This window comes from Pan troglodytes, chromosome 10 (assembly GCF_028858775.2).
Source record: "Pan troglodytes isolate AG18354 chromosome 10, NHGRI_mPanTro3-v2.0_pri, whole genome shotgun sequence".
NCBI classification, from domain to species: Eukaryota; Metazoa; Chordata; class Mammalia; order Primates; family Hominidae; genus Pan; species Pan troglodytes.
In genome coordinates this window covers 23,084,866-23,100,210 of record NC_072408.2, presented here as the reverse complement: position 1 = coordinate 23,100,210, position 15,345 = coordinate 23,084,866, and the positions used below count along the sequence as shown (strand labels likewise).

The 15,345-nt window shown below is 38.4% G+C and overlaps 1 protein-coding gene across 1 annotated transcript in view; it reads right to left on the bottom strand.

Moving 5' to 3' along the window:
• Positions 1 to 15,345, bottom strand: part of DERA (deoxyribose-phosphate aldolase) — a 125,033-nt gene that overhangs the window by 71,522 nt on the left and 38,166 nt on the right. The window contains exons 2-5 of the mRNA XM_520770.7: positions 8,466 to 8,563; positions 7,164 to 7,311; positions 5,584 to 5,679; positions 2,472 to 2,606 (exon numbers count right to left, since the gene is read on the bottom strand). Of these exons, the coding sequence (XP_520770.3) occupies positions 2,472 to 2,606; positions 5,584 to 5,679; positions 7,164 to 7,311; positions 8,466 to 8,563 (477 nt within the window). The remainder of the gene's footprint in view (positions 1 to 2,471; positions 2,607 to 5,583; positions 5,680 to 7,163; positions 7,312 to 8,465; positions 8,564 to 15,345) is intronic.

Genomic DNA, 15,345 nt, shown 5'->3' with positions numbered 1-15,345 from the left:
ATACCTACCTAGGTGATGGGTTGACAGGTGCAGCAAACCACCATGGCACACGTTTACCTATGCAACAAACCTGCACATTCTGCACATGTACCCCAGAACTTAAAAAATAAAATGGGGTTCTTTCTATTGTGCTTTACCAAGTATCCTACAAACCTCACTGCACAAGGGAGAGGGCCCTGGATTTAAAACTGCAATTGCTTGATAGACATTTCTATCCACAAATTCCAAGAAATTATTTTATGCTCATATTTTAATAAACAGCTAATATTAAAACATGACACTGAAAAATACAATATGTAATCAAATTGAGAATCAAAATTAAGACAAAATATTGCAGTGAAAAGTCCTAAGTCATTTCAGGTTTCTATTTAGAATTAAATTTCTAGTATTTAATGTTCCTTTTCAATTTGTTTGGGTCAAGAGGTTATTAACACCAGAAAAAGAGTTAATATAAAAGTATGGTCCAGGACAAAGATCTGTCATTACATTTTTCATAAACGCCTGTTATTGGGAAATTATCAGTTCTTAAAAACAACCATTCCTAGTTCATTAAGGGGCAGTCAACTACATCAACATCCATCTCCTATTGTATTTTATTTTCCAATTAGTAGCATAATATAAACCATATTTCTATATCCACAACTGCTTAATAAAAGGTGTAAGTTATAATATAAACCCAATTTCTACATCTACAATTGCTTAAGATATAAAGGACATATAGGTTTGTATACAACTAAATCACATAAAGTTTATTGCCAGATTTGTTTTAAATACTATGCTTACTCACTTTTTCATTTTACTCTAGCCTTAAATCTTAGTGAAATCCGTGACTAAAAGCAGATAAGCAAAATTAATATATAGGAACAGAGATATCTATTTAAAATACACCTTTTCAGAATGACTGTAATTGGCTAAAACACACACATGAACGATCACAAAAAAGGAACACAAAATACAAAAAGATATTTGTGAACTTTCAAGAGTTTAAACCTGGCAAGAATTATAAATGTTGATGAGTATTAATGGGGAACTTGGGGGGCGGTGGGGTGAATGCAATGGAAATGGGAATGTACAGGAAAGTGGCTAATATTCCAAGCTAAAAACTCTATTTTCCAGCTTACTTGCAGCCAAGAATGGCCACGTCACTCAGCTCAGGCCAACGGGCAAAGGTGTAATAAACAAAGGTGTTGTGTGAGACTTGATGAGAAAAGCCTTTCTTTCCTATGGTCTAGGAGATGAGTGTAAGGTGCTGGAGCTTCAGAAGCCATCTCAGACAATGAAGTGCCCTTGACGTTAACAGCAGAAGCCACATGCTTTGGAACTGGAATATAAACGTAGCCCAGGTCTCCAAGAACTTTGTGGAGCTGCCACACACCCCTGAAATACCTACCCCTGGACTTTATATAAGAGAATAAATACTGAGGGTTTAAACCACTGACTGAACATTTGCTACTTCATAAACAAAAGCAATTCATAATTGACAATCAATGGAATTAGGCTTCACAAATAGACAAAGGCTTTACAGATACAGATGGATAGAAACAGTCACAGGAAAATACCCATGAGAAATACGCAAGTCCAATAAGCAGGTTAAATAAGAGATAAAATCCTATCTCTTATTTAAACTTTAAAAGAGTGTGGGAATAGCCTCCTCCATCATTAGTATAAAATATGCCATTTATTTGATATACACACATATAAAGAGACAATATACTATCCTGGCTTTAACTTGTGATTTCATTAAAAATTTTTGGTTAAACTATTTATTATAATGACTTTTTTGAAAGAGAATTTTACTTTTCTAGCTACCAATGACCTCATCTTTAGTATACAAAATATATTTAAGACAGAGGTAAAATCTATTTGATTCTTTAATATCTGTTTAAAAAAACAAAAGCTTGTTGCTGGAAAGGGCAATGTCTTAGTGTATGCTGACGTGATAGTGAATCATTAATCTCATGATAGTCATCAGAGCTATGTCTAAGAATGCTAGAAGTAAAAATAAACTTAGTCAACTTAATAATCCCATACCTTTAAAGACTGCAAAAATTAACATAAAAAAGGGAAGTTTCCTCCAATATATTCAAATAAACTTTGCATAAAAGACTTGCCTGGAGTGAAGTATGTATTGAGTAACAAAACAGTATAGAATAGTAGTAACTTTTCCTTTCTGAAGAAAAAGCATGTTGGTAAAATAAAATTGTTTTAAAAGTTATGAATCTATTGCATGGAAGTAACTATTCACCTCAGCACTCAAAAGGATCTGAAAAGTTCATGCAGGTAGGCAACTGCCTAGATTTATGAGGGGCACAAGGATGGGTAATCTTAGCCTGCTTTCTCCTAAACTCACCATTTGATCTACTAACTTGTCACCTAGAACAGTGACCTCTAAAACATACTACATCTTATCTCATCATCTGATTCACCAGGGAAGAATGGTGAAACTCTCTTAGGTAAAAGCATGCACCTACCTTCCCACTGGCCTGTCAGCACCAAGCTTCTGTTAATTACCACGTCGATTTCTGTAGCTCCATCTTCCACAGCCAATCTGATCTCTTCTAATCGTGTCTTCAAATGAGTCTGTCCAGCTGGAAATCCAGTGGCCACTAATAGAGTTAAGAAAGGAAATGAAGAAAGAGGGAAGGAGGGAAGAAGGAAAGTAAGCAAGGGGGGGAGGGGAAAACAAATTTCAATTGGTCAGTAGTAGTTCATCAAAGAATTCCAAACCCCCAAACATCAGCATTTAAAGACCAATGCACTGACACTTAAGAACATCACTTATGCATAAGTGTGAAGAAATTGAATGTTCTCTCATATTAGTGTTAGGACAAATATCATTTTCTGGAAGACCCGAAATTAAGATGCTGCAGAGATGCTCATGAAGGTGGATTAAGTAACCAGCAAAGATGTTTTATCTTCACAGTGATAGCCATAAAATAGTAGTGGTAGCCCTATCTTAATGAACACTAGTTATCTAGCACACTAGTTCTGGATCCAAATCTTGATCAAGTTAGCTATCTTGATTTACTCATTTACCCTTGATTTATCTTGATTAACTCTCTCATGAACCTCTTTAGCTGTGGTAAACAAACTGTCCTATGTGTTCCTCCCACTGCCTATGTTAAAAACAACCAGCCTGGCAGATGAGCATAAAGAAAAGAGAATGCAGGAGGAAAACACACCTAATTAGTCCACCAAATTGAGGCAGGGGCAGGGTTGGGAAGATCAGAGCCAAGTGTAAATAAGAGGAAAATGAAAACACAAAACACAACTACACTCTTGAAAAATAGTAACATCTTTTACACACACATCATTAACTCTCCATCCCTGTTTCTAAAAAAAACCTGTCATGTTACCTTGATATTAAATTCCTTGGGGCTGGGCACAGTGGCTCTTGCCTGTAATCCCAACATTTTGGGAGGTCAAGGCTAGCGGATCATCCGAGGTGAAGAGGTTGAGACTAGCCTGGTCAACATGGTGAAACCCCATCACTACTAAAAGTATAAAAATTAGCCTGGTGTGGTGGTGCACGCCTGTAGCCCCAGCTACTTGGGAGGCTGAGGCAGGAGAACTGCTTGAACTCAGGAGGCGGAGGTTGCAATGAGCCGAGATCGCACCGCTGCACTCCAGCCTGGGTGATAGAGTGAGACTCTGTCTCAAAAAATAAAAATTAAAAAAATTCCTTAGGTCTGTTACCTTAGAGGAAAGCATGTTTCTCTGTTGTTTAAAGCAAAAACTGAACTGACTGAAGCTGATGAAAAATTAAGGTCTATAGAAGTGTAGCTGCCAAATACTTCAGGAATCCTCATAAATCAATTCTATATAAATACCGTGCACCATGTTTCTTTTAATATATTCCTAATAAGCTAATGACCTTTATAAACTCCTTTTAAATTTTTACTTATTTTATTTTTTTGTAGAGATCTTTGTTGCCCATGCTGGTCTCAAACTTCTAGCTTTAATCAATCCTCTTGCCTGAGCCCCCCAAAGTGCTGGGATCACAGATGTGAGCCACCATGCCTGGCCTAGACTCCCTTTTTAAAGCATCAGGATATTCCTCTAACATCTCTTAAAACTAGAATCTAATTTTATATCTGTCTATTCATCCATCCATATACACACAGATACATATTTACCAAACTAATGTTTTAAAGACTTTTCTGTCATACCAAGTCCTACCGCGTCTATCTGAAGTCAGTGACTTCTGAATGCACTCTCTCCTTTATCTTCTAGGTTTTGTGTGGCTTTTATCAGGTCCCGCATGGACTGTGACAAGTCTCCCCTAACTCCATTTCACTCCTTTTCTAATTTATCCAGTACCATCAGGTAACTTACTATGCCATGAAGCTGATCATGTCACGCCTCTAACCTTTCAGTGTCTTCCCTATCATCAGAATACAGGCCAAATGCCCCCACATGGCATGGATCCCCTCTGCAATTCTGCCCTGATCTCCCTCTCTAGCTTCAACTCCTGTATCTCCCCCTTTGCCCTGTCTTCAGAGCCCTGCCTTTGTAGTCAACAATAGCAAACCTTTTCCAGTTCCCTGAACATGCTTTGTGCCTTCACACGTGCTAGTGCCTCTGTCTAAAATGTGGTTCCCTACCTTATTAACACTGTGAACTCCTCCTCATCCTTTAAGACCCAATGCAATTATCTCCACGACGATGCTTTCTCTTACTTTGGTGTCACCAACCTCTGCAGAATATATCATTCCCTGCTCAGAACTGCAACTACACATTTTGCACATATCCTTTTTTTTTTTTGAGATGGAGTCTTGGTCTATCACCCAAGCTGGAGTGCAGTGGCATGATCTCGGCTCACTGCAACCTCTGCCTCCCAGGTTCAAACGATTCTCCAGCCTCAGCCTCCCAGTAGCTGGGATTACAGGCATCTGCCACCATGCCTGGCTAATTTTTGTATTTTTAGTAGAGATGGGGTTTTGCCATGTTGACCTGGCTGGTCTCGTACTCCTGTCCTCAAGTGATCCACCTGCTTCAGCCTCCCAAAGTGCTGGGATTATAGTTGTGAGCCACCGTCCCCAGCCCATATATCATTATTATTATATTTTACATATATAACAGAACATGCATACGTGTGTGTTAGTATGTATATATATAGTTATATATATAGTTAGTATGTATATATACATATACATATATAGTATGTATATATACATATACATATATAGTATGTATATATACATATACATATATAGTATGTATATATACATATACATATATAGTACGTGTGTGTGTGTATGTGTGTGTATATATATATATATACACACACATATATATATATATATATACACACTATATGTCATGCCTTATGACTTTTTTCTTTACCTGACTATTCCTCCTAAACTGAGTTTCTTTAAGGATAGGAATACAGTTCTATATTTTTGGGAATAAATGTCTTCCACTTACTAAGCAATTAGTACATACTAAAATCATGAATAAATACAACTAATTAAATACATAAACTAATTTAAATCATAGTACAAACCTATATATAATACCCCATTGTATGAAGAACTGGCAACTTGTTTAAAAAATAACAACAAAAGCCACAATACATTTTACCTGATGCCACAGGGATATTACAGCCTGCAGCCTTGAGTGCTTTTACAGCATCACACACCCGGGCAGGATAAACACAAACGGCAGCTGTAGTAATGCCTATCAAGAAAAAATAGGAATAGCCAACTTTCAATGAAGTTCAACTCATACAACATGCTTTTAATTATTATTTATATCGCAACACTGGCAAAAATCAAATGAGAAAAAAATAATTCCCCCACAATACTGCAATAAATTAAAAGATTTTTATTTTCCACATTCCCTTCTAGTTCTTGACAATATGGATTATTTTCTTATCGCTGAAATCATAAAAACAAGTTTGATATACTCATCTTTGAGATGAACATAGTACTGTTTTTTAAAAATGTCTAAATAGTAAATTTGGTGATCATTACTAAATGAAAATATTTCATGTAGATAACAAAATCCATATTTACAGAGCATTCACATAGGACAACCTGAAGAAAGGACAGTTTGAAGAAGGACAGATGAAGACAAATGTAAGTAAAATTTAGAGGGTGGTACCACAAAAATGACATTTAACTAATCCTATTCCCTCTTTTGCAAGAAATAATAAAATCTGAAACGGAAGCCCTGATTTTAAGAAATAAGTTCATAAATTTTAAAAAATTTAGAATTCAAATAGTCACTATAAAACAAAGCAATATCATAAGACCTTACACCAAGTTGTTACCTTTAAGTGCAATAAATAAGGTGATATTTTTATGGCCAACACGAAATAAACATAATAAATACTTTTCGAAAGCTGTAGAGTTGTTTAGGTTTGTATGTTACCTACAAACCTAAACATGTTTATTTGGGATAAAAGACCTCCATTGGGCCAATTCAATGTCTCTAGTTGCACTCACAGCAGATAGGCACTCGAGAGCCATGAAGCCCTCCATGGGAAGGAGACCTGGCTCCCAAAACCAGCCCAGCAAGTAACAAGACGTGTAGCCTTGGGAATGCCGCTTAGCCTTCCAGGTCTTGGTTTCTTTATTTAGAAAACAAGGGAATCAATTCTTACAGGTGTCCAACATCTCCAAAATGCTACAGTTCTAAACTTATGGCAACTCTAGAAAAGTCCTTCTTTTCATGTATACTAAGGCAGTGAATATGACTTTTTTTGAAAGATCTAACCTAATATATAAGCAGGCTATATTTCTCATTTGCACTTTATTTTCAAAAGTATTTCATATACTCACAGAAAATACTTTATGTATGAGATGTGATTATTAAGTAATGAGACTGGCTTTTTCACGTATGGCTAGGGAATCAGAAAGAGTATTTCAGTGTCACTAAACAGAAATTTTCCAAAACTGAAGAATTGAAAAGAAATAAAGTCACTCTCTACCAAGCACTTTAATCCATTGATGGAAAGAACTGACCTCAAAAAAAAAAAAAGACTCAGATTCTCTTCCTGCTGTTTTTCAGAGAAGAATCTGTCTATGTATACACAGCAAGAGTTTCTATCATGGATTCTATCACCGCTATCATTAGCAGCTGTATCTTAAGTCGTCTTTGATTTAGTAATCAGTATTGTAAGCACTAAACACCACATAGATCACACACAACAACATTACCTTTATCATGCATATTTAAAGCTTTTAAGAGATCTTCCCGGATTGGGTATTTGGCTTTATAACAGAGCCTTTGAATGTTGGAAGATGTATCATCACCTGAAAGTGTAGTAAGATCTATAAAGGTAACAGCTTTCAGGAGCCAAGCAGCCTGGTTTAAACAAAAGTGAAAACAAAGTAAATTTAATAAATAAACAAACAAACACACCTCCAACCCAGGTGGTTAGTAGAGAATCATTAGACAAGTATGGGTGTTAATATCTTATGCCTACACTGTTCAATGGAATATCCTGATATATGATATAAACACAGCTCAAGAGCCACTAACAAGATGAACACTGCCCAAAATAAAAGGGAGGAAGAGTAGGCTTAAAAATTTTTTTTCTCCCACAGATATCCCAAATTGAAACCCCTATTAGCCCATGTCTCCCACTTCTGACTACTCCATCTCAGCCAAAGGGAGAGCCCATCAGAGCCACCCTGACAAAGAAGAACTCCGAAAGAAGGTTTCTATCTTACATTTTACCTCCCGCTCTGGGATCTGGGATGAGATTATCACTTTTAAAAGTTTCCAAGTTTTTTGGTGTTTTTTCAATTTAATCCAATTCCATTTTTAAAACAATATTCATATTTCACAACTCAGTCTGATGAATTTTCTTTTATCTTTTCAACCAGAATATTTCTAAGGATGAGCAAAACGTGAACTATCACTCTCAAGGATTCAATCACAGTATTCTGCCTCACTTGTGAAATGAACTCTGAATTCCCTTTAATCCTACACAGCACGTCTTTGGTTGGGATACACTGAAGAAAATGCTGACCGCAAGTACTCTACGAAACATCATTTTTGGAATTTTGAAAAATGATTTATAGAAAGTAATAGTAAGGTAAACATGATGGTCAAGAAAGGTCAACGCTTATACCTAAGGGCCTCAACAGTGGACACATCAAGTTTAGATGTTAGGGCTTTAAAATTAAAACAGAAGACAACCAAAGAAGGCATGTCTAAAAAACTGAATAAATGTGTTGAGAAAAATATGCCATTTAATTCACTCATGAATAAAGATGCCTCAAATTCATTTGCGGTTTTGCCACTCAAGAGTGATAAGATTTTAACTTGTTTGGATAAATGTGTTATCTTTCTCCAACCCATCATCATCATATATGAATTATTAAAATAAGTCATGGACAGCTGCAATCTTTTAAGTTTAGATGCATCTTGAGTGAAATTCAATATTGTGGCCTTGAGGGAAGAGACCATGCATTGTAAAATACAGGCACAGAATGCTCAAGAAGAACCCTTACCTGCCACTCCTTTTTCACGGTTCTGCGAGCCTGGATTTGTTCCGCACGCCTCAGAACTGCCGGGTGATTCACTTGTATTTTGGAGATCCAGCTAAGGTCTAAAACAGAAAGAAAAACACTTTCTGAAACCTAAAGTTTCATTAAATATAGTCACCTATTTTTACATGGTCCTTGAAAGGATACATTTATCATTTGACATCAACCTTTTTTTAAAGCTTATGTTTCTTTTTTGTACAACTATAAATAAACAACCTTATTGATGGAAGCCCAGTCAACAAAAGGCATACTTCATGCAAAATCACTGCCATTACTTTCAAAGGCAAAAACCACAATTGCTTCTGTACCAGCCTATACATTTGGAACTGGAAGAACCTGTATTGATTCATCACACAGACATGTCTAACGACGTGGGAAATGTGTGTTACCCATGCCATGTACCTCACCTCTGAGAGCAAAGACTTACTGGTGAGTGTCCAGCCCAGGAGAGCAAATGATTAACAAATCTTAAGTGAACTAATGGTGGGGCTTACAGAATCTGTGCTCACTACCCGCTTACTGGCAAGATTAATACCTACTGCATGCTGACAGGATACAGCCCATTCTTTCTTCAAAGAAAAATTTTTCAAAATGTATTAGAAATAACAACATTGACTGATATAACAGAAGTTAGAAAAAAAGAAAAAACAAATTATTTAAAGTTTCAGGAGCTATCTCTGTTGCTTTTGTTCTGAAATGCTCTCTCCTACCTTGATCTACTCTCTCTTCTCTTCCAGTTAACTGTAATTTCTACCTTCAGACCTAGTCTAAATATTAGCTGTTGTGAAAACACTGTCAGCTCCCCAGACAGAGCTAACATTTGGATAGATCTCTACCACAGAACTTGTAATCAATTCATCAAGGATTCCTGGTGAAACCATTCATTGTACTTAGTACATTGTCAGCCATGATGTTACTCATCTTTGGGTGTCTAACATCCAACAGTGTTTGGTACACATATTTCAACTTCATCTACCAATATCCTATAAACATAGGTGGCCTCACGGTAAATCGGACATGAACATTATTTACCTTCTATAACTAACCTCACTTCTATATCTCTCCAGCAATTCCATGTTTTTAAAAGAGCCTTAAAAGAGTACTGTGGAAAAAAAGTTATCCATTAGAAAAAATGCACTAATTACAAAACTCTTTATAATGCAATGAGGAAAACTGCTGATCACATACTGTATCATGTAACAATACAAATTTAAGTATTTGCATCTAAACTAATGTTTACAGATGACATTCTTTCTCTCACTCATTTTCATTTCATTCTTCTTAAAAGTATCAGTATTAAAGGTACAGAAATTGCAAGGTGGACTCTGAGTGATTAATAATGATCTTATTTAAATTTCACTGAAGAAGGAAGAGAGTTTGGGTGCTTCTTTTTCTCTCTAATTATTTTGTTAGCTGAAATCATTTAACAAACCAGATTTTTAACATTTCAATCCATCTGCTCCTGCTCCTCAAAGATATTGTATGTTTTCTTGCTTGTTTGCTGAGCCAACTTCACAGAGAAAATGGGAGTCTGGGGTCAGGCCGATGAAATCTGCCTCTGCTTTCCCACTCAAGGGCTGTTTTTGTTCTAGCAGAGCCCGAGAAAATCAGACCAGACACTCTAGACTTCGTCCCAATTTATCTAAGACCTGTAAGAAACACCCCCTACTCAAACGCAGGGGAGCCTCTTTTTTTTTTTTTCCAGACACAGTCTCTCTGTCGCCCAGGCTGGAATGCAGTGGTACGATCTTGGCTCACTGCAACCTCCACCTCCCGGGTTCAAACGAACTCATGCCTCAGCCTCCCAAGGAGCCAGGGCTACAGGCGTGCGCCACCACGCCAGGCTAATTTTTGTATTTTTAATAGAGACAGGGTTTCACCATGTTGGCCAGGCTGGTGTCAAACTCCCGACCTCAAGTGATCTACCTGCCTCGCCCTCCTAAAGTGCTGGGATTACAGGCATGAGCCACTGCACCCAGCCCTAAGAGGCTTTTTTTTTTTTTTCTCCTCAGATAATTGATAATGCTGATTGGGTTCATGGTAAAGACTGTTTCAGGCAGATATAGAAAAATGAGTGAAGAGTATGTGAACTCCAAGACTCACTGCCAACTAATTGTTGACCGTGATCAAAAAGAGGTAGGCCTATTACTCAGTGGGGCAAGGCTTTGACAGGCTGTCCTTTATCGGTCACAGGACACCCCTGAAGTCCTTCCCATTCTCCACTCCCAACGTACCACTACCACTACTGTCGCCACTGGAAACACTGGCACCACTGTTGGAGAGGGGTCTCAGGCAAACACAAGCCTCTTCCTTCACCATCTGGCTCCTTCCTCCTTCTCAAGCCCCAGCTCCTCCCTCACTGGTCCTCTGCCTCTGTGGTGCAGCCTTCCTAAACTACTGGCAGTTCCCTGACACATTATGCCAGGCTGTCTCTGGATCTGTGCATGCTGCATGCTCCTTCTACCAAGAATGCCCTCCCTGCTTTGCGAACAGTGAACTGCTGCTCACCCTTTAAGACTCGGTTCAAATGTCACCTTCTCTGGGAGCCTTCCCTGAACCTCACAGGTTGAGACATCCCTTTGCTTCTTCGTGCTTCCATGCAACTCTGCATTCTACCTTTAGTACATCCCCTTCACTCAGAATGCCACTGATGTGTCCAAATGTTTATGTCCCCAAAAGATTTTTTAAAACTCCAAGCGAAGGACCTGACACACGGGTGGCATACGATAAATAAGTCGAGTGGTTCCCAAAGACCAGAAAGGATTTAATTCTGGGCAATGTCTTTCTCCACTGCTTCAGACTAGAAAGGGCTTTTGGATCTCTACAAGAAAATGTGGGACTGAGGTATGAATGGGATGCCTGGGAACTTTCACCTTAAAAACCAATTTTGAGTACACCAAAGGTTAGAACTCACAAGGTCTGCTCTTGCACTTCTCAGAAACCTCTTGCCAGAGGTCCCTGCAAACCATCTACTGGAGAATGTAATAGGATTTCTTCTCTCACAGTATCAGCCTTGACTGCTAAAAATATCATTAGCAGTCATAAAATTATCCAGCCCCATATTTAATGTAGCCACAAAATTTGCCTCTGTGACCTCCCATGGCAATGAATTATGTAAGTGACTATCTCGTTTTATTAGCACTTAATTTGCTACTCTTTAATTTCATCAAATAACCCATGTTCTCCTATTATGGGGTCTGGGGAAAAGAAAGGACTGATTGGCCTTTGTTATGTCCTTCATAATTTTTAATATTTTATTCAAGTACCCTTTAGCGTCTCCTTTCCAGGAGAAGTGATTCTAATGCACATAATCTCATCAGGACCAAAGAATCTTCTTATGGAGCCAAGAGGGGTTTTAAGTACACATGCCTTTGGGGAGAACATATATGAAACCATAATTGGAAGGCAATGATACTCTTCTCTTAAAATTCTCCAATGAAAAAAATCCCACTATTTATCTTAATATGTCATTTTGGTGGTTTTTAGGCCCTTGTGTTGGTTATAAATTTGTCCTCAAATACTCTTCTCACAATTTATTATTATTATTATTTCTGGTTCAAGTCGTAGTGGAGATGGAGGTCATTTTCCCTGCAACTTTACTTTCTAGCCTTTCCATCATTTTCATTTGTGTTTCTGCAGAAGTTCCTGTATTTTTCACAGTATTCCTAAAACATGTAACACCAAATGATAACCCTACAAAAGGAGGCGCATTTTCTATTTTGATTTTAACTTTGTTCCTCATACACAAAAATAAAAACTTACCACACTGGCTGGATAAAAAGTCAAGTTCAGAGGAAGGGTAGGTCACAGTAGGCTTATCCAGTTGGCTAAAACAACCCTAATGGATAAGTAGAGATTTCTGATTCACCGTAAAGCATTGTTTCTCAGTCTAGAGACATTTTTGGTCACCACAGATGGGGTAGGGGGATTCTAGAGGAGAAGGTGCCACTTGTATCTAGTGGGTAGAGGCCAAGGATACTGCTCAGTATCCTACAAGGCACCCACAACTTAGAATTATGTGGTCCCAAACTTCAACAGTGCCAAAGCTGAGAAACCCTGCCCAAAAAACTGGGCAGGATGCAGGAAAAATAAACCGGAAGCACTGCAAGTTTGTGGGGCTGTCAGAAGCAAAAGCAGGTTGGCTAAATGTGACTGAATGTGGCTTGTTTGACTGACTATGGCTTACTTGTAAAGTGCTGTAAGCACCAGGCTGAGTGTAGACATGGGCTGTCCAATCAGGAGCCACACACGTGTGCCTACCTGAGCCCTTGAAATGTGGATAGTCCAAATTGAGATGTGCTTTTAAGTGTAAAATACATAGATTTCAAAGATTCAGTACAAAAAGAAGGGTGTAAAATATCTAATTACGTTTTAACATTGATTTCACAATGAAATTATAATATTTGGGGTACACTTGGGTAAGTAAAATGCTATTAAAATATTTTCACCTGTTCCTTTTTATTTTTTTTATAATGTGTACACTTGAAAATTTAAAATGACTCCATGTCTCACATTATGTTTCTATTGGCTCTAGGCTCTAGTCTAGACTTTATGATACAGGTGACCAGAAGTCAGAGAAGATTTCCAAACAGGGCTGTAACAGAATTAAAGGAGTATTTAAAAAAAGTAATCAGTACACAGAATATGTCCCATGGAAATACGTACATAAGTTTGCAAATGCAAACATGAAAAGGTATTTGTGGCAGCACTGTTGGAAATGACACCAAGATCCATCTCCAGTTCAATAATATATAGCAAATCCATAAAACAGAATACAATTCAGCCATTAAAAAGAATGAAGTACAGGCCAGGTGCAGTGGCTCACGCCTGTAATCCCAGCACTTTGGGAGGCCGAGGCAGGCGGATCACGAGGTCAGGAGTTCAAGACCAGCCTGGCCAATATGGAAACCCTGTCTCCACTAAAAACACAAAAATTAGCTGGGCATGGTGGTGCAAGCCTGTAGTCTCAGCTAGTCAGGGGACTGAGGCAGAAGAATCGCTTGAACCCGGGAGGCGGAGGTTGCAGTGAGCTGAGATTGCGCCACTGTACTCTAGCCTGGGCAACAGAGCGAGACTCCGTCTCAAAAAAAACAAAAAAAAAGAACGAGGTACATCAGTAAGTACTGTTGTAGAAAACTGATTACAATACATTACTCAGTAAAAATAAGAAATATGCACAGCACTATGCTTTTTAAAATAAAACTGTTAATAAAAACAAAAAGAATACAAAACATGTATCTGTTGGTGTATGTGCAAAGAAAATAAACTATATGCCAAATTGATAGAAGTGTTTTTCTTCAGAGGTAAGATTATATTCCTACTTTCTCACATTATATATTCCCCTAATATTTAAACATTCTTACGAAGAGCGTGCATTATCTTATTGAGCAGGAAATATAACACATAATACTTAACTCTTGAATTAAGAGGAACTGCCAGGCAGCAGTGTGAAGGACAGGTAGAATGAAAGGCAGACTACAGTAGGTAAACCAGTAAGGCAGTTGTCTGTGGTCCAGGCACCAGCATTATGCAACACCTACCTGGGGCATTTTCACAGCTCTAAACCCTTCGTGATCAATCTTTGGCCACTGAGCTATTCCAGAAAGCCAGCCTGACACAGCTACACAATGTCAGGCAGAAATGATGATGTCAGAATGCCCTGTTTCTGTTCCCATAGAAAAGATCACCAAAATCTTCACCACAGGCCCCCAGGTAGAAACTGATAATTATATTGCTCCTACATGATGCCAACATTACAAAGGGATGAGATGGGCCCACACTCTACTTAGAGCCTGCTCTGGCCCACCCATAGCTGTGCTCCTACCCATGGGCAGGGGTCTGTGGGGCCAAGGGCACAGACTGTCCCTGGGCCAACATTCCCCTCTAGTCCATGCTCAAGGTACACAGGACCCAGAATTCCTAGATCAAATGGCTCCAGCCTTGTTTACAGAGTCTGCAGGGATCTCTACCCAAAGTCAAGACTTACACAAGATACAAGACAGACAAGGGACAGAAAACCTCCTGGAGAGTTTGATAAATGCAAGTCTGTCTATGAATACCATTCATTCATTCAACTAATATCAAAGGGCTATCCAAAATGGTGCCAGACACCACTGGAGGCTCTAGAGAGTGAGCAGCGCTGAAAAAACAAAATCCTTATTCTCATAGGCCTTTCCTAACAAGAGATAAACACATAAATATCTATTAACTATATTATACATCTGAGCTACAATGAAAAGTTATATAGGGTAAGAAAATGGAGAATGTAGGATGGGCATGAGCCAGGAAAATCTGATAATAAAACATTTGAGCAGGACCCCAGGTGAAATAAGCAATGAGGCCATCGTATAGGGAAACAGTGTTCTAGGCAGAAATGTCAGAGGCATTTGAACCAAAGCAACTCCATCTTGCACAGGGGCTGGGTAAAATGAGGCTGAAACTTACTGGGCTGCATTCCCAGATGGTTAAGGCATTCTAAGTCACAGGATGAGACCGGAGGTCAACACAAGATACAGGTCATAAAGACCTTGCTGATAAAACAGGCTGCAGTAAAGAAGCCAGCTAAAACCCACCAAAACCAAAATGGCTATGAGAGTGACCTCTGGTCCTCCTCACTGCCACACTCCTGAAAGTGCCATGACAGTTTACAAATGCCATGGTAACATCAGGAAGTTACCCTATATGGTCTAAAAAGGGGAGGCACGAATAATCCACCCCTTGTTTAGCATATAATCAGGAAATAACCATTAAAAATAGGCAACCAGAAGCCCTCAGGGCTGCTCTGTCTATGGAGCAACCATTCTTTTATTCCTTTACTTTTTAATAAACTTGCTTTCACTTTACT